Source organism: Miniopterus natalensis, chromosome 5 (assembly GCF_054644295.1).
Source record: "Miniopterus natalensis isolate mMinNat1 chromosome 5, mMinNat1.hap1, whole genome shotgun sequence".
Taxonomy (NCBI): Eukaryota; Metazoa; Chordata; class Mammalia; order Chiroptera; family Miniopteridae; genus Miniopterus; species Miniopterus natalensis.
Window position 1 is genome coordinate 25,030,792 of NC_142085.1, and position 22,470 is coordinate 25,053,261.

Genomic DNA, 22,470 nt, shown 5'->3' on the forward strand with positions numbered 1-22,470 from the left:
TTCTGGGATTTTTGGTAATTTCCTCCAGTTTAGTTTCAGTGCTTTTACCCTAAATAAAATCCCTTGCATCACATCAATCAGCAGACTCAGTTATGGAGAGCTAAAGAAAATGGCTCTGTCGGCCTCTTGCTCCAGTATATTTTATGCATGCAGTGACTCTTGTCTGTGGGGAGGGAAGCGGAGCACATGTAAATTTTTCTTTATTTTGGACTCCTTTTAAATCAGAAAAAAATCTGCAGCAGTAGTGTTCTAGATAATAGGCAGACATGATTTATTTGAGGTAAGAAGGTTGTACTGCCATTTTTTAGTGTTAACTTGGAAAGTTATGGACACAGGCTCAAGCCTGTCTCCACAGAGTTCCTGAAGCTTTGAGCTCTTTGCAAAATCTGCAATCCACAAGCCAAGAAGGAACATGCTCCTACAGTTACACCAATTCTGTTAAAGCAAACAGTTGTAACAATTATGTGCAATCTTTCAGATTCTATGTTCTGCCTACCATTTATTTATTCAAATCCAGTTCAACATTTTCACTTTGTCTAATGAAGCAGAAACTCTAAAAGAAAAATTGTGTTTATCCAAGCATTTTTGTTTGGGTTGTTATTTTTTTAAAATTTTACTTCTAAATAAATATCCTATCATAGTTTTTATTGGCACAACATAACCAATGCATTCGGTTTCCTTCAATAATATTTAAAGGTAAAAGGAGCTCTAATTTCAAAAAGTTATATAAAAAATTGTATTAGAAAAAAATGTTGAAATGGAATTGAATTGGACTTTGCATATCTCATTGAAAGTTAGACTGGACAATCTATTGTATACTGTAGTGACTTATAAAATAGCTTTTATTTGATAAGGCATCCGCAAAGGAGAATATATACCTTTAAATAAATAAAAGTGACTATATACATGATATTGTACATGATAGAGATGAAATGAGCCAGACTAATTTTATGAAATTCTCCTTTTGTCTGAAAGTATACTTTTTATTGTATTCATAATCCTTAATACAGGTCTTTTTCTCATTCCTATTATTATTTAATATTAGTGACAGCCACACGAGCGCACTACCATATTTCTGTATTTTTTCAAAATGACATTGGAGCTGTCATCGAAGTATAGCACAGAGATGGCATTTAATTTGGTTGGAGCACAACAAGGCTTTGGTACGTGGTCAGGAAACATCAGATGAACCTGGGAAAGACAAAACGTTTTGTTCTTTTAAGAAATAAGGTAGATATTTTGTCTGTAGCTTTAAAATAATATGCTTGTCTTATGACTCACCATCAGGCACCCTTCAGCTGACCACTATTCTCCTTATGTTCAGTGGCTGGAGTGGGGTGGGGACTGGTAGTAAAGCAAGTATTCTTAAGCACTAGCACCTAGAATCAACCCAGCAGTTCTAATTATGTTTTGGGGGTCTTGAAAAATATTCAAACAAGTAAGGAAAATATCCTTTATGGAAAAATCGGTGAAAATTTTCCTGGGAAAAAGGACATGGCAACTAGCACTGAGTTGCTTTTTGTTCAAATGACTTCTATTCACTTCATGAGAAATACAGAAAGTATAAATGCAAATCAATAAAGCCACAAGATTGCACTGTAGAAATATTCTGGATCTAAGAATTATTTTTATAAGGATAAGTAAACAATAAGTCATAAAAGTTATACCAACTCTTAATTTTCCATGGTAAAAGGAAACTTAAATATCATAGCAAGATAAACTCCAGGTATAATCCAATACTTGCTTTAAAGCAATGATTTCAGCTCTTCTCCACAGAATTATTTAGCAGGTTGGCTGGAGTTTAAGATCTTTTTACTTTTGCCCGGCCGGGCGTGGCTCAGCGGTTGACCGTTGACCTATGATCCAGGTGATCGGGGTTCGATTCCCAGTCAGGGCACATGCCCAGGTTGCGGGCTCAATCCCCAGTTGGGGGCATGCAGGAGGCAGCCGATCAATGATTCTCATCATTGATGTTTCTCTCTCTCTCTCTCCCTCCCCTTTTCTCTCTCTGAAATCAATAAAGTTATATTTAAAAAAAAAAAAAAAAAGATCTTTTTACTTTCTTTCTCCCCTAGACAAACTCCAAAAAGCAGGCTAAGTTAAATCAGAAGTAAAGAACCTAGATATTTTACAAATTGAATACCCATCTCCCCCCAAAGCCTAAAAAGGTGGTTTTACATGGAAAGTGAAATGCTTAAATAAAGGGTCTAGTCTCCTCTTGATCAGACTGGCAGGCTGCCTACGGCTTGAGCAGGGAGCCAGAACCTGGTTCCCCAGTTCCCACCCATCTACCCTAGTGCTTCCCTCAGAGCAGTTTATGGGAAGTCCCATTGATGAGTCCTAAGGGATCTACAAAATCAAATATAGCCTCTTAGAGTTTGGCTGTACAATGTCCTGGCTGAGATGATATAAGAGCCCTGCATGTGGACAGAAACAGCAGAAAAAAATGAGGTGATCTGATCTGAACTTGAAATTTCCTAAGACCTCACAAAACTAAAAGTTGGAGAGTTTCTTCAAATTTCAGATGCAGCTTGTGTCCCTCATCACTTTTATCTTCCATAACATGCACACATGATTGATCACCCTGTTTCAATGGAGCTTGGCAGCCTCATGGAGCAGTCGCTTCGAAAAGAAATGGATTGTTCTTGAATGGTTTCTCAAACATATTAGTCACAAACAAGCTCTCCTTTAACAACAAACATGCCTGTCTTCTTGTTTCATGTTTTTCACAGAACAAATGTAGAGCGAGCACAATGCCAGGAAAAGAAATCTAACTTCCCATGTACACTTCAAGATCTGTGATGACTTATGTCCCACATCCCGGGACACTGATGCAGAGCGGGGCCTTGTTCCAAGTGCACGTCAGGTTTTTTTCAAATGTTTATTTTTCGACACTGCCTTCTATACTACAGCCCTAAAAGCTGACAATATGTAATTATATATTTATAAGAAGAAAGAGAAAAATGAGAGAAAGGGTAACATTTGACAATTTTTTTCAATAATTAAGCATTGCTTAGCCTGAGGGAAACATTGATAAGTTAGATACATATCTCAGGAAGCAAAAGTCTAGTTTCTGAGTCATTGGAATGACAGTAAAAAGAGGCAAAGAAGTTTCTGGGAATTAAGTGTCATTTTCAATAAGCTGATGGTGGCTGTTCCTCTGTGACCCTACAGAAAGACAGTGGTCATGGCTGTCCCCTCAAGGCATGAAACCAGCATTGTTCTCTGTATGATCAGGTTTCAGTCAAGGTGAATTCTCGTAGACACTGATAAAAGGCTAGACTTCATAAAGATTGTTTTTTCTTTTACCAGTGGAAGTTGGAATACAAACACCCATCCTTGCAGAGCATACCTGCTCCCCACTCCCCAGAAAGGTTATCCTGTATAAACCACTTATCTTTACAGATAGCAAAGATGAAGGCATATCAAACCTTAAAATTCCTCCAGGAATTTTCTCTATACTTTCTATATGGCACAGAAGTAGGCAATCTCTTTGGTCAAGACTCAGAAAATAAAAAGAAAATTTATAAATGAGTACCTTTCAAAATACATATTTGTTTTATTTCTCTGTTTCTCTTAAACCACAGCTTCTTTTTCAGCTTTTTACAATTCCTAGCTGCTCTAGCTGTCATAGTTGTGTCTTTGGTGTCTAGCTATTTTGTAGTACCTACTAAGTCAGTGAAGATGCCAGCAAAACACGGGCATTCAAGAATTTTATATATATTATATATATAATTCCTTATTCAGAAGGAAACTGAGATACTCTTTTCATCAACTTTAAATTTTAAATTAATTGTGGGAAAAAAGGTAACCTCCTGAAGAGTCAACTTCTCACAAATTCTGATAGTTACTCTTTTTTTGGTCATAAACAACCCTCATCCACAAAGACAGATTTTTTAAATGCTTTTTCTTCCCCAATAGCTATTGCTCTCTTACTGCCATCCACCAAATAACCCCATTCCCATCATTAAGTCTGGAGTCTAAAATAATTTGTTCCTTTTCTTCTCTCCTAATTACAATAGTTAAATTTTCATATTAACCCAAACATTAATTTGGAATTATATCACATAATCTACTGCACCTTCTAAGAGCCTCTCACTTAGTCTTCCAAAGGCTGTCCTTCTGCCTCATCAATAAGTCACACACCATAAGGCAGGTATGTCAGGTTCTCAAGAGGTTTCATGAGCTCATTAAATACAGTACAGCCACTTAGAGGCCATGAAATCAACATTTCATTATCTTTTTCAAAAAATAAGCCTATTATAGATTAAAGCACTACTAACTTCCTGAGTCTGGAAAGGGAAAAAAAAAGAAGATTAATTTCCAGATTAAAGATTCAAAAAAAAAGGTATTAAGAAATAGAAATGTGTCTTCTACTTATATTCTATATTGAAGAACTTTCATAATGCCATCGTGTGTTATGAAACATCCTTAAAGAATTAGAGTAAAAGCCCTGAGATGAAATTCACTACAGCTATTCAATGTTTTTGCAATGAGTACTAATGAATTGCTGGTTAGAAACAGTCATTGGGAACCTGTGTGGTCAGTTACATCGCATTGTGTAGAAATCAGGGTAGAATGACCACATCATGTGATTACTCCAACTTTCCTAGCTGAATCCTTCCCCAATCTGGAATCAGGATTATTTTTTAAACCAGCCTGACTTTCCTGACTATAATTTGTTACTTTGGCTCTAAAAAGTGCCAAAGGAATTTGAGAAGAGTAGATAATGCATTGATAACTGCAAATGCATGCTTTCCTGTAAAATAACTATATGAAGCTTGCATCTTAAACCAGTTTCTATCTTACAAAAACAAAGCATACCAGAGTTTGAACTATGGCATGGTTGGTGGCATTCATATGGGCATTGAGTGGAAAAGAACATTCTCCATCACAATAAAACGCAGCATATCCTTCTGGCGCTATAATCCAGTCCTAAAATGCACAAAAAAGAATAAAAAGGTAATATCATTAAAAAATAATTCTTAAAAATACTCAAATATATATAAACCTGGATAAGTTTCTTTCTCTTCTTGGTCCAACAATTAGTCTAATAGGATAGCCTCCCCCAAGCCTTTGATTTATTTTTAAGTTGAAGTTTACAAAAAAATATATAAATATTTTCACAAGAAAATGTCCTCTGTAATTTCTCCCAAGAGGTTGCTATGTACAATATTCATAGTATGTATAAATCCATGCATTCATGAATAAAACCATAATCATGAAATAGCATTCTAAATATTCTTTAAACAGGAAATGATGAACTCTGGAAAGTTCAAGTGAACCACACCAAAAAAAGTATGAACTTGAGATAATTCTCATTACTTCTTAATAACTCATTCCTGGTTTTAGAAGCTTGACAACCTCCTAAAGCTTTAATATTTGTCTCTTGGACTCTTTTTCCTTTCATTCGTGCATTAACTTTATAGACTCTTTAGAAGAAATGAATTGGAGAAAATTCCTGAAAACGGCACATGAAAAATTTTAGGAAGTTAAAAAATTGGCATATGTAATGATTGTCCTCATTTTTTTTTTTTCCCCAAAGAGGTAAAAATCTTGGCCCAAATGTAAAATTTGAAAATGTTCACATTTTAATAATAACTTTCAATAAAATAGCTCATACTCTGAGAATCATTGTAATAGGATAATATAATCTAAAAACTTCAATTTAAATGATTACTACATAAAGCTATTAAAAACTGTTTGTGTGTATGTGTGTGTTTTTAAACTGCCTTGGTTAAGTTCTTCTCACCCTCTTTATGAAGCTGATCATATGTTTATGAAGCATATGTGAAAGATGGCAATAAGTTTGAAGTGCAGGAAAAAACATTTTGTCTGATTTTTTTATTTTTTATGACAGAGGCAGTATAGTCAAGAATTCTATTTCTTAAGACTGAAAGTTTGGGACCATTGCGGGAAAAGGGAATTGCTCAAGTTAATATGAAAAAATACTATTAAAATTAAAAATTTGGAATATTTAAACAACAGCACCCTTTTCACTTTCTAAATATTATAAATATCATTTCTTTTTCAACAGTTTTTCTTTTTACTGTAAAATCCAATAATTATGTTTCAATGGTGAAAGAATAATGGAGAAATAAAAATGATGTGGATAATCCATATACTGAATAGTCAGGTTGGTTACTGTACTGGAAAAATCATGGACAAAGATTACAAGTAACTCAGGATTTACCATAAAGCAGAAAAGAAGCACCTGAATTGACTGATCATTCTTACCTGCCATCCCAGATCCCGGAAACTCACGTAGAGTTCATGCTTCTTACAGGCTTGTTTTTGTTCGCTTGTATTATAATCTGAAGATAAAAATCAGATTTTAAACAAATGGCAGCTTACCAGGTATACTACTATTTCTTTTGTGGGGTCATTGATTTTAAAAAAAAGAGGCAGTGTTTGAAGTTATAAAATGTGAGTTTGAATCTTAAAGCTAGAGCAACTTACTAACCATGTGAACTTCATGTAAATCACTTATCCTGAGTTTCTCCTTCTGTAAAATGTAGACAATACCATTTACCTTTTGGGGTTCTGACAAGGATTTGGTTAGACCCCTTATGTGGTGGTGCATAGCCTGCTGGCTGCCACTCATTGAGTGCTCACTGTTCAATGAATGCTCATTCATTAATTTGTGCACACTATAGTGGCACTTAATATATTTACATATATTAAATATTTATACAATATTTTTCAACATCTTCCATGAGGTAGACACTGGGAAAGTACCAACTAGGATCATATTGAGTTTATTTTATTTTATTTATTTATTTATTTTATTTTAATAAATATTTTAAACTCAGGATACCCGAAGTTGACCTTTTGATGGTCCTCCCAAAACATGTCCCTCCACCTGTGGACCTCTCCATTCTTGACAGATGGCAGGTTCCCAGTTTAAAAAAATATATATAAAACAAACAACAATTTAGAGTAAAAAAATACTTCTTTTTTTTCTCTCCCACATCCAATCTTTCAGGAAATCCTACACATTTACCTTCAAACACATCCCAAATCCACCCACTCCCACCACCTTCATTTGTCCTTATACAAGCCATGATCATCTTTCGCCTGAATTATTGCAATTTCCTCATTCATATGTTCCCTGCTTCTGCCTGACTCCCCCACAATAAAACAGCCAAGTAGACCTTTCAATAAGTCAACTGAGTTATGTCACTCCCCAGCAAAAGCCCTGTGATGGTTCCCCGCGCTCATGAGAATGGAATATCCTCTCAGTGGCTTACAAGGCTATGTGATTTGGCCCCACTACTTCCCTGACTCATTTCCTACGCCCGCTCCTCCTGTCCTTCACTCCGCTCAGCCATGACACCTCCTGGCTGTTTCGTACACAGGTCAGCTCTCACTCAAGGACCTTCACTCTCACCATTCCTTCTCCCAGAAATGCTCGTGCCTTGGCTATATATATATATATAATGCCCATAGCTTCTTCAGCTCTTCACTTAAGCATCATCTTGTCAATGAGGCTTCACTGACCACCTCAAACCACCCTGATATTCTTGATCTCCCTCCCTCTGCTCTGAATTTTTTTCTACTTCACTTAACCTCTATAATATGCTATGCCATTTACTCATTTATTATGTACATTGGTTCTTGTCTATTTCCTCCTACTAAAATGTCAACTGCACAAGGGCAAAAATCTCATTTGGTTCTGTTTGGTTCACTGGTATATCTCAAGTGTCAGGAACAGTGACTGGCACACAGTAGGTACTCACTAAATATTTGAGGCATTTGAGGCATTAATGAATGAATTCCTCAGAGTATTCCACAAATGATTTGAAACAAAGGAAATACATTATTTCCCTTAGATCTTTTGAAATATAATCTGAAAAAACCCATAACTTTTTATAATTGTTTAAAAGATTTAAGGATAAACGGACAGCCCCATCTTGTTCCTGGAATAAAATAAAATGCTGAAGAAACAGAAAAGTTTACAGAAAATCTTTCTGTATTGTCTAAAAGTTTGTTCACTTTTTGTACCAATAGTATTTTAAAAGCGAACCCATTTTGATTATTGCCAATACGAAATATGAAAGAGGGAAACACTGTGGGTAAAGGAGCCAGGAAAATAATTTATTTTCAAAGATGACAGCTAAGTGTTTCTCCTAGAAATAAATGCTACATTCACACTGACAGTCATCTCTGGTAAATCAGTGTAGAAGTTTCCTATGCAGAGCAGCCCGTCATAAGAGATCACCTTTCGGTTTAATTATCCTCAACCTCGAAAGAAAATGTAGGCACATCAAAGATCCAAGGAGCCTGTCTTAGTGGCCCTGTCGTCTCCTTCCACAGTTACTTCAACTCATTATTTATTTAATGTCAGTCTGGGAAATAAGATGATTAAGTTTTGAACCTAGAGACATTTTGCCTTCTAGTTCAGAGTTACTCCTACTGTGCAATTACCTTCATTAAAACAAAGTCAATATGTTGATAGTGATGGAAGGTGGAGGAAAGAGAACTCATCTGAAACTCGGCACTCTTGTTCTTTGGGTAAACTCTCTTAATCAGAGCAGCACAGGGTGACTTTGTTTAGGCAGTGGAGAGGCAAACTTTAACACTACATACAACACAAAGTGGATACGTTTCCTATATCATTTTTAGGGAAAAGAAAAAATCAGTTATTGTGTTAGTTTGATTGCATGAACTTTTTGATATTTGGGATTAAAAAAAAAAGTCAGCTATGCCTTAGACCAGGGGTCAACAAACATTTTCTTTAAAAAGACAGATAGTCAATATTTCAGGCTCTGGGGCCTCCCTTGCAACAACCCCTCACTGCTGCTGTAACATGAAGGCACCGTAGACAGTATGTAAATGAATGGATATGGCTATATTCCAATAAAACTTGACTTCTAGATACTAAAATTTGAATTTTATATGAATTTTACATGAAGCAAAGTATTCTTCTTTGGAGTCTTTCTCAAACGTTTAAAAATGTAAAAAACATTCTTAGCAATTGGGCCATACAAAAACAGGCAATGGGCTGAATTTGGCTCTTGGACCTTACTTTGCCAACTACTGCATTAGACAATAGGGAAATATTTATTCTTTTATTCTTGTCTTAATTAAAAACACGGGATATGAATAAAGACATTGTAGCAAATAACACACACAAGTACATGTAAAAATCCATAAACTATGTATGTGGTTACTTGAATTCCATGTTTATAAAAAAAAGAAAGTAAAACTTAAATGTCAAAATATATCTGTTCCATCTATGCAGCTTTTCATGCAGGCTAAGTGATGTATATAATGTAACATCGCATAAAGGTAACGAGCAATGAAATTTATAACAGAATCTGGTTCCAAGAGTCTGATTTCATAGAGCGTTAGGACCATATGCTTATTCTGTCAGAAATAAAAATTAATGGATACTGAGTGAAGTAAATGTTGTACCCAAACCAGCAACGTCTGCAGTTAGGTTTACTATAAATGGTTGGCTGAATAAACTGTGGGAGGAAGGGCAGGGAAATTAGATTTATATCTTTAAAAAATATTGATTGGCAGCCTTTCAGATATTAAAATAAAACGAACATAATGCTACTGTTGATGAACCTACCCACAAATGAAGAGTCGTGCCAGAAATTACAAAAACGTTCTGGTGCCACAGCCAACACTAGAAAAATTTGCTAACATTCCTGAACCACAATGCAGATATCATAAATACAGCATTTCTCTGGTTTGTCTCTTTATGGTAATGATATTGGGAAATCAGTGCCAAAATATTGAAAGTATTGTTGAATACTTTATATGCCAGTTTCTTTATGGTCAATTTCTGAAAAGAGAAAACATACTTTTTTCCCCCTTAGTTTGATTTTTTAAAATTATTTTTTCTAGGAAAAAAAAAAACACAACATTGCAAAAAATCAAAATAGAACACATGGAGATTAAAAATAGCTTAAAAAGAAAAACTTGAGATCTACATAGAAGTTCAATGACCTGTCTACTCATCCCTGAAAAAAGCAACCAAATAAATAAACATAGGCTAGCCTATTTATGAAGGGTACAAAAGAAAATCAAGTCCAAAAAACTCTAGATACCAATATGGGTTTCTTTTTCTTTAAAATTTAGTATTATCTTCTTTAAGGGATAAAATATAGATAAATCTGTGATAATAATAATAATAAAACACAGAAAAAACATTCCAAATAGAATTTAACATTTAAGCACACCCATCGCTTAAGCCAAATATGGTGAGATATTGTGTTTCCAAGCAAAAAACAAGATGTTAGCATTCTCATGCTTAGTTCCCAAAAGGAAAAGTCAGCCAGCATCTACAGCATCAGGGTTTTAATTAATTTATAGAAAATAGAAATGACAAGAGAATGAAGATACAAGGAGAGGTAAAGAAGCAGAGATGGTCAGTTTTGATTTGGCCTTTGGAGTAGAGAAAGTCACAGTGAACCCAAAACAATACCAATCCCCCCCAAAGAGGAGGGGTTTCAAAATCCAGTGAACTCCTCACTTGAATTTATGCACAACCCAGGAGGAATTAGTGTTATTTATTTGTGTAAGGATAACTATGTTTTTCTCTGTATGAATGTGTGATGCAAAGCAGACACCACAAAATAATAGCTATCTAGTGTGTTTGCTTAACTCTGCTTAGCAAAGCATCTATGTGGCCGATCCAGCTTCTCACCTTAGAGCTTATTGACATAAGAGCCTGCCCACAAATGGGAGCTTTAAACTGCCTTCCAGACAGCTCTAAATGCGAGTTTCCCAGATGCCTCCTACTCACTATTTTTACCTCTGACTTCACTCCTTTGATATTTACTATTTTGATTAACAGGATCACCAGTAATCTAGTGGCTCAAGCCAGAAAATGTAGTAAGTTTTTTTATTTTCTTTCTTTCTCCCTCATATCCTTCATTCCATCGGCCCAAGAAGCCTTGCTAAACTGACCCTTTTCTAGACTAGTTAACCTGTTGGGAGCCCTTCGCACAAGTGGTTGCCTCATACTTCAGAGTCCTCTTCTGATAATTTAATCTAGGTAACACTTCCTCCCTGCTCTCCTGCGTCCCTATCGTCTGGGGTCCCTCTCATAGGATTGCTTTTCCCCCTATCGGATACTGGACGTGTTGATGTTCCCACTGCAGGCTCTATCCTTGAGGCTCTCTGCTTTTGTTTCCTAGGGCATTGTGAAGTCTTGGGCTTCATCGAACAATTTGGCCTCATATCTAAATCTTTTCCTCCACCTTCCACTTATCCTTGACACTCCCATCTCCAGAGTCCCGTTTTCACTGGGCCCCGTCTGGCCTCATTCCACAAGTTTTGGTTTCCACTTCCACTCTCTCCAATCTATAATCTTTATTGCTTGAGTTGTTGGACTACTAAGCCCCTAATCATATTTGGAATTTCAGCTTCCTCCCTTGGCGTTCCATCCTTCACTCTGAGCCAAATTCAACTTTTAAAAATGCATGTCTGATTATGAATCTCCTTCTTTAATTGCCTATATGAAAACACCATAGCTCATTACATCACATGCCTACTCTTATGACTTGGATTCTTCATAATTTTCTTGCTGATATAACACTCTTCTCACACGGGGATACTTGCATACCGAGCCATTTGACACTGGTACTTGGCTCTGTAACTGTGCATCTCATTCTGAAATGGCCTCACCCACCACCCCTCCATTTCCAGAAAATGTCTATTGTCACATAAGTGCCTCATGAAGTCTTCTGGGCTGTACTAGGGCACTTGCTTAGGTTCTCTCTCCTTACCACTCTCACATTACCTTATACCTACTATAATAGAATTGATCTCTCAATAATTACTAATGTGCAAGTCTTTCCCACTGTCTATGAGAGTGGTTTTTAAGAAGCAAAGTTCTTATGCTATCCATCTTTTGTTAACATGCAGTTAATACTCTGCTTGCCACATAGTGGGTGCTTATGTAATATTGAATAAACATTACTTTATAATAAAATTGTGCTCAGTTATATTCTTTCTGTGGATTATTTTTAGACAGAGACTTGATAATATAAATAACGCATTAATGTCTATTGACAAGTTTATTTTATACTATATAATTAATGCTCAGATAGATTTGCCAAATTTGATTAAAGATTCCAAGATACCTCTTACTTCTGAATTCTCAAGGGCCAAGAAATCCCAATAAGTGACCAAGGTATGGGTACTTATGAGAGAGAGAGAGAGAGAGAGAGAGGGAGGGAAAGTATGTCTAGTTTTCTCTGATGTAAGAGCCTGAATTCTTTCAGTACCAGTTCTGAAAAACAAAACCATATGTAACAATGATAATGACTAACACTATAGTAAGTATGTACCATGGTCCTCATATTGCATGAGTTTATACATATTAACTCATTTAATCCTCACAACCCATGTAATCTTACCTGATGGGGCAGGTACTATTAATATTCTCAATTTATCTATGAAGACACAGAGGCAGAGAGAGGTGACATATATTGTTTACAATTATACAACTAGTAAGTAGTGGACCCAGGATTAAATGATACAATGATATATAGATAATAGATAGATAAGAGTATAGATAGGTAGCTAGGTATATAGAGTGAGCTAGATATTATATGCACCAAAATAATCGTTGTTTTGGGGGGGATTTCCAAAATTTTGCAAAGATAATCAGCTTTTAGTGTTAATTGCTGTAGGAATCATGGGGATTAAAAACATTATTTTATGTGCAGCCTTGCAAGATTTTCATTGCAACACTGATTATGAGAGCCCCTATTTAGAAACAACCAAATGCCTTTTAAGAGTGATATGATTAAATAAACTGTGAAACAAGCACTATTAAATATATTGCGGCAGAGGTCACCGAGAATGAGGTCACCAATTTGAAAGATGGTGGAGACATATTGTTTAAAAAAATAGATAAAATCAACTATATAGCATTCTGAAAAAGGCAAAACTATGGGGAAATAAGAAGATTGGTCATTGCAGGGGGGAGGGAGGGTTGAATCGATAGAGGACACAGGATTCTTAGGGCAGTGAAAATACTCTATATAATAACAATGGATATGCATCATTATACATTTGTCCAAAACTATAGAAAGTACAACACCAGGAGTGAACCCTAAGATAAACTATAGACTTTAGGTGATTATGACGTATCAATGTGGGTTCATCTTTGGTAACAAGTGTACCATTCTGGTGAGTGATGTTGATGATGGGAGAGGTTATGCGTGAGTGGGAAAAAGGAGTACATGGGAAATCTGTACCTTCCTCTCAATTTTGTTGTGAACCTAAAACTGCTCTGAAAATAGTCTTTAAAAATACATAAAATATATCAATTGTGTAGTTTAAAAGATAAAAATATATTCTCCAAGAAACTATATGCGGAAGAAAAGGTTTGGAAGTATAAGTACACCCTGCTGACATCTGTATCAGGGTGACCCATCTCAAAAATGTTAATTGATCATAGGAGAATTTTAGCCCAGCCAGTGTAGCTCAGCAGGTGAGCATCGATCTATGATCCAGGAGATCGCAGTTCGATTCCAGGTCAGGGCACATGCCTGGGTTTCAGGCTCGATCCTCAACAGGGGGTGTGCAGGAGGCAGCTGATCAATGACTCATCATTGATGTTTCTATCTCTCTCCCCCCCTTCCTTTCTTTGAAATCAATAAAACTATATATATTTTTTTTAAAAGGAAAATTTTAGCCTTATTTATGACTTACTTTTAAATAATGAAAATGTACATTAATTGAATAATATAAACTTTTTAAACAATTAATGCCAATTAATTGTTCTTTCTGGTTTTGATTAATATAGGGTAACCCCCCCAAACTGTATACATATACATTTTTTTGATAGCTCAATTGATGTTTCTTTCTTCTCAGATTTAACCCATTGGAATTAATAATTGTTCAAAGTGTGTATACATTTTTTGGGACACCCTGTATGTTTGTCCAAGAGGCATTCCTTTACACTGTATCCATTAGGCAAGAGATAATGCGTATTGGAACTGAGAATAAGTGCACAATACCTTTGTTATAATGACTTTTTGAAAGATTTGTCCTAAGAAATCGCCATTGTTTCAGGCAGGTCCACCAATGACTGGATTTGCCCTCAAAGATCTCTAGTAGGAAGCACACAATAAGTAATCTTTCCAAGCAGTTCTGCAGTGAACCAGGACTTGCCATTTGCCCTTTCAGTTTTTCCAGATTCTTAATGCTTTATTTTTGTCGACACTGATATAGGACAGCACCTTGCTCTCAGTAGATTCTTTAAAATGTTTATCGACCCAGTGCCATTATATCTTAAAGAGTGGCTAACCTAAAATTTAGCTATTGCCTCCATTTTCTTCTCCTCAAACCCAAATTGAAATAAACAGCCACCGTACAGCCTCATGAAAAAGGCAACTTCTCCCACAACATATCTGCTCAACCGTTTTGCCAAAAGGCTGAAGAGGAGCAAAGAGGGACAGTTTCTGTAGAAAGCCTGGGAGCTGTGGTTCAGTGTATTTCCACCTGAATGAGGTTCGTTTTTCCCATACAGTTGACACATTGAATAACAAGCATTTTGGTGGCTCCCCTTTTATGCTAGACAAGGTCCTCAGCTCTCCCAAAGGAGAATGGAAAGATAAAGGGGTATTAAGAACTCAGAAGGCAAGGATCTTTTAAATAGAAAAGAAATGAGGTAAAGACACCAAGGATAACCTGGGTTTTAATTCTCCTGCACTAACTGAGACTTTCAACCTTTGATGATTTGATTTAAAAAAAAAAGCAATCAGACAAACATCTACTAAAACAGTCCTCCCTCCTTTCTTAGCCATGGAGTCTTCACACAGTATTTTACTGTAAAAGCCTAGTACTACTACAACATTTATTATTTATATTTGGATGATTTTAAATTTTCGCTGGCATTTCAAGCCTCCTAAGTATCAAATTTTGTGTTTATATTAGCATTCCCTTTCCTTAAAGCCCTGTCTTTTAGGCCAAATTCTATGAGACTTTTTCCCCGTCTGCTTGATTACTACCTATTGAAAGGTTAAGTCTCAGAGACACACACCAGCTACTTTCTTCCTTTTCATTATCAAAATATGAACTCGCTCCAAAACCATCTACCGCATATTTCACAGAAATGGTTGCCAATGACAAACTTTTTCAAAAGAAAATATTGGTTTATATTAGAATAATTTTGTACTCCAAATGGTGTTAGGGAACTGGTGAAAAGTTACGTGATTTCTGCTCCATATGTTTTATTCATCTCTCCTTATAGAAGTACATTTGTTAGTGCGGTCAGGAAGGGAAGATAAATAGAGTTCGCCAATAGGGAAAAGGACTTTGATGATTTCGGTCTCCAGGACGCCTCTGCCAGAGTCGTCATGAGCTCAGTAATAAGTATGCGACTTATGCCTTTCCCTTTGTAGTTTTCTCAAAAAGTATTTACTATTCTGTTCAAGTTTTAACAAACTATTTTCTTAATGCAGTCTGCTACATTAAATTAAAAACATTTCAACCAATTTCAGGCCATTCTACATGAAAGGAAAAATATACAACTTTGACAGGCTAGTATTTACAAGGAAGGAAAGGTCTTAGAAAGTTAGTTTTCTCCAGCTTTCATATTAACCAATTACAGTGTTTGCCAAACTAAATATCTTGTGAAGATCTTTATAAAATAGCTTGGTAATAAGGCACTACTATCATGTTTTATTTTCAAATGAAAAAGATGGTTAAATTTATTTGCTGGAAAATTATTTTAAAACATTGCTCTACATTGCTCTAGTCCTGGCTGGTGTTGCTCAGTTGGTTGGATTGTCGTCCCATACACCCGAAGGTTGTGGGTTGGATTCCCGGTCCGGGTACATGCCTAGGTTGTGGGTTCAATCCTTGATTGGGGTGCCTATGGGAAGGCATCCAACTGATTTTTCTCTCTCTCCAAAATCAATAAGCATGTCCTTGGGTGAGGACTGAAAACAAAAACACAAAAAAGCATCCCTCCGTACATAGCATGCAATTCAGTATAATGTATTTCCATATAGAAATCTTCCCCCTTCCTTCTGCTGCTAAATCACCAAATAGATTTCTTTCTAAGAGTACTCGCCTGGCGCCCATGGTTTAGGACGTTTCCAGTGAATTCCACTTAGTATTTTTGTTGAGAGCCCCAGATGCAAAAAGCAAAACTAAATAAAACTTCTGTGTTCTTATATGATTTATCAGTTTCAAGTGATGTGGAGAAAACATGACGATTTCGGGAATAATGGCAAACACTGTCTGAATGTGTCTTTTTGAAAGAGTGAAACATTCTAATTTGCTGAAAAACCATATGCCAGGATTATGTCTGTTTTATCTGCCAGCTCATCTATTGTGCCTCGCATGTGGTGACCATTAGCATGAAAGAACACGTATTTTACAAATGAACCAGCATGTTACACAAGGTTGAGATGTTCTAGTGTAACTTTTCCTCTTCAAATAGACTAATTTTTTTATAGATAAAGATAATTTCTTGGAATAAAATAGCCATCATTTTTATCTAAGGACAGCATATAAAAATCTGTCTGTAGCCTGGACTGAACAAGGCACTTATTGGCATAAATAATATGATGCAATCACTTCAGATTTTGGCAGCTAGATGTGTTTAGATCAACTGTACTTTTATCTCCTTTTTATCAATCAATAGATTAAATTGCAAGCTCATTGGGATCAATTGTGGGTTTGTAATATTTTGTTGTTAGATTTTATATATACATGTGTGTGTACACACGCTTAAAGCAGATTATCTAGATAATGGCCCTCCAAATAATTAATGGAAATATAATCATAATTATCTTAATTTCTGCTTCTATTGTTGGAAAAAACTTACGCTGACTCACATGTATTGTTTTAAGTACTAAAGAAATATTTTCATGTTGAATTTACCTGGTTACCCATCCATATCTAGAGGCCCTGGGGAAGTCAGTTCAGCAAGCTGTGCAATTCAGTTTTGGCCAGACTTTGTTGATGTAACCATTTCATAATTTTATTACTGCCAGCTTGATTTTAATTTGAACTGAATCTTTCAGCATAGCAAGGCGAGCCATACTTATTTTAAAATGAATTACCGACTGATTCACCGATGAAACATTCTGGGGATGCTAGAAACATTGCTGGATGATTTAATAAACCAAATAAAGGTATATCCAGAGGGTAAATTTATTGCGGCTACTTGATTTGCAACATGTGACCCCATAACTCTCTGCGCACAACTTCTGCTCTGGTTTGGCCTTACCTCCGACACTGGCCATTCTGGAGGAGTCCTGATGAGAGCTGGATTTACTGCGGTTTTGGTTTTTCCGTTTGCTGGCTGCTCTCACAGATCGAAGCAGCACCTCACTCGCCTTGAAGAAAGCCACCATGAACGGCTGTTTTGACTGAGGCCCGTGTCTCCCCACCAGACCAGCAGATTTGACGTTGATGCTGCGTCCTAGGACACAAGGCACAAGCATTCGGCTCATGAGAAAAAGATCGCGTTTACCTGCTATGAATGAATTCTGAGGACACTCTGGGGGAGAAAAGTTTGAAAACATTATTAGAATCTTTTCTCTGCAGGCCACATATTCTTACAAACATCGAGAGTTTACTATTACAGACAATTATCCATGCTTGGTTTTGCATTTTGCGTCTTTCTTCCACCGCAGAACAGCCCCGGGCCGCCTCTGCTAATGGAGAGTTCGCAGGCCTGGAAGTGAGCAATGCTGTACGTGGGAAGGCTTGACGACCATCAGCCTGGAAAGTCACACTGAGTAACAATTTCAAAAATATTAGCTATGGGCTCTTCTGTATTAAGTTCCCTATAATTTTCCTCTAAGTGATAAAAGCTTGAATGGCCGCCTGGATGTTGCTACTTTCTCCAGCTTCTTTCAAGCCTTTCAAGCATTAATTAGTGCTGATAGCCTCCCCCGCTCACCTCTGGCCTGGGCCCAGCAGCCTTTACAGAGCTGGGCTCTGCTTCAAGCTCTTCAAAGGTCATTCCAGAAGCCCTGCTGAGGATGGGGACTTGCTTTAAGCGCCAGTTTTTTCTCGATTTGAAGTAAACATGAAAATTTCAGAATTCCTCCCCTTCTGAGTTTTGACACGACTGAATGTTTACTGAAAGGATTTCAGAAGATGCAAACCAAGCCTGGAGACTTTCAGAAAGGAGAAAAATGCCAGGTGGGCATGGAGACTGACCTTCGTCCCCAAACCAGCCTGCACCCCAGACCTTTCTGAGCCACTTGGTGCGGCTGTGTGTCAGGAAAGGGCCTGCGCAGGAGTGAGTTAGAAGTTCGGGTGTCCTGGACACTAGAAGTAGATGTTAATAAAGTGCCTCTCCCATTGGGGTAGTAATGATAATATTTATAATTATAATAATGCCAAATGTTTTGCAGCACTTGCTAAGTATGTGCTAGGCATTTTACTGTTTTCCATGTGTTATTTGATTCCATAAATACTCTAGGAGTTACATATTACTATTTCCCCTTTTTACAATTTACTCTTACTATCCTCTCCAGTTTAAAATAATCACTGAAAATATTATATATAATATAAATATATAATAATATATATTAATACTATAATATATATGAGGCAAACCATTGGCTGATATCTCGGTCCATGAAAATCATGCAAGGGAATGAAACTGTGTAATCTTACGTTGTAAATTTAGTTGAGAATTACTCAGAACTCATGCAAATTTTCTACTTGACATACAGAAATGACCAATCTTTGAAGAGTAATATATAATGTGGTTTGAAATATGTGCATGACTGACTGTGCTTTGCCCCATGGGAGATGTGCATGTTTTCTTAAAATATTTATTCAGTAAAGACTGTGGAGCAACCTCAGTCCATTATAAGGCCTGACCCACCTTAGAAGAAAGAAAAGGAAAACAAGTCCCTGAAACGGCATCAATGGCATTTTAGCAAATAAACTCTTGCTCTTAACAAAATTTATTTTGGCAGCATAAACACTTTTGTGTATACTTGTATTGTGCAGAGACCTTCTACCGTCAGAAAATGAGACTGTGTCATGTGAGTCTGTGCAGCTGTTGGGACAGACACAGAGGTCCTTTAAATGTGGAGGTATTGGTTAAAAAAAAAAAAAAAAAAAAAAGTGTGCACCAATCCAGGCAGCATCGGGGTCCTCAACAATTGTTCTACAACATATTGGCAAAGCCTGTGCAGTTCCTACAAGTATCAAAATGGCATTCCACCTCACAAAAGCCACTATACTCAGTCCTACCAAAGAGAGAACTTACAAATAATCAAAGCAGTAAACCTTAAACAAATAAGCATATAGATTTCTCTTTTAAATGCAAACTTACAGTGGCCTTATGCCAGAGTCTATATTTCTTAGAAAAACTCTATCACTGGCATAAATGAAAGAGGCAGTTTGATTTGTGGTCAGAGCAGTTTCCATTCTACTTCCACTGTAACAAATGTATTAATTCAGCTCAGACTTCCTCCTTCTGGCAGCCCTTTTGCTGTAAAAAGAGAAATTAGAAGTTCCAGCCAAATACCATACCTTGAACTGACCCACTTCAATACATAAACACTTTTACAACATGTTTATTCAGGTGTAGCACTTGAAATTGGTTTAAGATGTTTCCAGTGACAGAGAGCTCAGCAAAAGAAAAAAAAGAAAAAAAGAACTGAGAAACTTAACTGTTATGGAATAGAATAACTGGCAATCTGTTCTTCAAATTTTTGATTTTTCCCCCCCTGTCTTGGAGTGCAACATAAAAAATATTTGTTGAGCTTTTATTTTGATTTTTTAATGAAGTGTTAATTTAACAGAAACTAAATTTTTACTTGTATACATTGATGACTGCAGAAACCATTTTTAATATATGATCTTTCTAATACTGAAATAGGTTGCTGCAAGATGTTCACAAATGGAATACAGTAAAATCGGTTTTCCATTCATTACAACACACACAGACCCTTTTATAGTTAAATAAGCACTTAACACAAAGTTCCAAGTTTCCTTTGGTTTGCAGGAGGGGTTCTTTTATTATTTTTCTAAAGACTTTCAATATTTTAATTTTTATCTGTGGAGAAATAATACTGCTCTAAAGATTTATGTTCTGAAAACTGTAAAGATGTGTGTATGTTACAAATATGGGTTTCTTGGGCTTTACAAAGGTGGATATTGTGTGTGAAGCAAAGTACCCTTCAAACCAATGTGAACTCCCTTTAAAATAACTTTTGATATTATTAAGTTTCCTCTTGGTTTCCTTTTTACTTCAGCAATGAGGTGACTATTAAGATTCCATAAGTTAATGCTTGCTCAGTTACTCTTGGTCTTGAGCTACACCATAGCTTAACTATTTGACCTACTCCTTCAGACACAATATACCTGCATTGGTTGTGTAGACTAAACCTTTTGAATGCCTGAACAGTTGTTTTTGTTAGAAGTACTAATGGGAACCCAGACTCTATTACATGTATTGAAGAGAGTGAATCTTTCATAAAATTTACTTGAACATGCTTAATTTTATTATTAAATGTACAGTATGTTTTAGATATGGCCAATATATAAATAAAGAAGCCTACCCAAAACATTTGGATTTGGGAAAACTATATGTAGGTGTCTATCACCATGGATTTACTTTTGAAAGCTGATCTTTATTTTTTATTTCTAGTTTAAAATACACAGAATGATAGATAGAAAATATATAAAGATTAATCACTGAATATACAGTGAAAATAAAAATGGGGTGAAATAATGAAAAGAGTATTAAATGAAAAGGGCGGTAAGGACATCAGCTGGAGCCCAAGCTTAGTCACCTTGGGACTCAGACATGTCCAGGCATAGCTAGGACACTGGCAGGCATAATTCACTAGCCACAGTTTTGAATTTGGATGGAGCAACCTCATGGGCAGGTCATCCTGAGGAAAAGGTGAATCCCTAACTCATAGATTCAAAACAATGTCCCAGTGAGAATAAGGGAGCAGTGATTTTAAGTCTGTGCAGCTCCAATAAGGTTGCATGACTAACTCCTAAAGAACCGAGAATTCAAGAAAATCTGTTTTTATCTGAAGTCCCTGGAAAATGCCAGGAAGGCAAGGCATCACCACTTTGGAGAGTGGTTGCCGAGCATCTCCTCACCGGTGCAGGATGACAGGATGTAGGTCCAAGATTATCTTCTGTGCCAGCGTCAGCATGAGCATGAGCTTCGGCATGAGCATGAGCGGTTCAAAGGTGAGCAGAGCATTGGGACTTTGAAGGGGCACCGACACCTTTGCCAAAGCAAGAGCCAGTGCCGGTGACGCATGAAGTGCCTGTTACATCGGGAAGTCACTTCCCTTGTCTTATACCCAGGCCCTAATGTTGCGCACTAGGCAGATGGAAGGGATGTGATCTGTTTAGTGGGTAGAGTGACAGCAAGAGGGAGAAGAATTTGGCTGATGGGAGTCGTTCAAGCTTAAATACACTTGGGGTCTCCTACTCAAATGGGAGAAGAGAGGAGATAGGAAAGGCTTATGAAGAACACACCGGCATTCCACTGATTTCATGGCAGCTACCCTCAAAGAAACGTTGTTTGTGCTCAATTATCCAGGTTTGTGTATCACAGAATTCTTGGATTATTAAATGAAAGGGGTGATGAGAACAAAAATGGAAGTCCAGAGTTTGGTATTGGCAGAAGTGTTTGTCTTATGTGTTTAGAAAAAGAATACTCATTAAATCTTTGCATGTAAAAAATTTTTAGAACTTTTCAAACCTCGTTTCTGTTATTTCCTCTCAAAATGACCATACAAACTCCAAGGGAAGAGAAACAATTTTAGCAGCAAATGTCTGGCTATGTAATTTCTCGGTTGAGTTAAGTACAGAGTGAATAAAGATAGGGCTAGGACCATATCTTCTAAAAGAAACAGTTGCTCTCCTCACACAGCAATCAAGAGGGATGCTGGGGAGGCTGGGGCTCATCCTACTAAATTTTGCCTTAACTGAAGCTGGAGATTCAAGGCTTCCAGGTCTGCGACTCTGACCCTTAGGACTTTGCATGAGCGCCGGGGTCCAGGCGCTGTCTCCACATCTGTCTGAGGACACACTATTTCACATTCAGAGTCAGAGAGAAGGTAAGCTGGCACAGCAAAGGTCCATCCCAAACTCACTGGTTTTGTATTTCAGGCCATTCTTTTTGGAAAATGTGACTTTCAAAAATGTTTATTTCTTTAAAAACGGGGTTATTAAAGGAGACTCTGACATAAAACAGCTCTTTAGAGACATGTTGATGTTACAGGGATAAGTGGTTCCAAATAGGAGCATTTAGTTTCCCTCCAGAATACACAGTTTGAAAAACATTCATCTGAGGATTTATCAGAGTCTAAACGTCCATATCGCTCTATGATGTTAGCATAAATCCCAGTTTGTTTTTTCTCCTATAAACCCACAGTAATTGACTGCTTAACCCAAAACACCTGTGATGGGAACTTGTGCACAAATTATCTTTCCTTCATTTCAAAAAAAGTTCCTGTAGCATCCTTCATGAACGCTTTCATAGAA

General features: G+C 36.7%; 1 protein-coding gene across 2 annotated transcripts in view; it reads right to left on the bottom strand.

Moving 5' to 3' along the window:
* Window positions 1-946: 946 nt before the first annotated feature.
* Window positions 947-22,470, bottom strand: part of BMP5 (bone morphogenetic protein 5) — a 107,845-nt gene continuing 86,321 nt past the window's right edge. Inside the window, exons 4-7 of one of the 2 annotated variants that reach the window (XM_016198036.2) lie at window positions 17,213-17,407; window positions 6,238-6,314; window positions 4,825-4,935; window positions 947-1,191 (exon numbers count right to left, since the gene is read on the bottom strand). In XM_016198036.2, the coding sequence (XP_016053522.1) occupies window positions 1,042-1,191; window positions 4,825-4,935; window positions 6,238-6,314; window positions 17,213-17,407 (533 nt within the window). In that variant the 3' untranslated portion in view covers window positions 947-1,041. The remainder of the gene's footprint in view (window positions 1,192-4,824; window positions 4,936-6,237; window positions 6,315-17,212; window positions 17,408-22,470) is intronic. The other variant, XM_016198037.2, reaches the window with a different exon arrangement.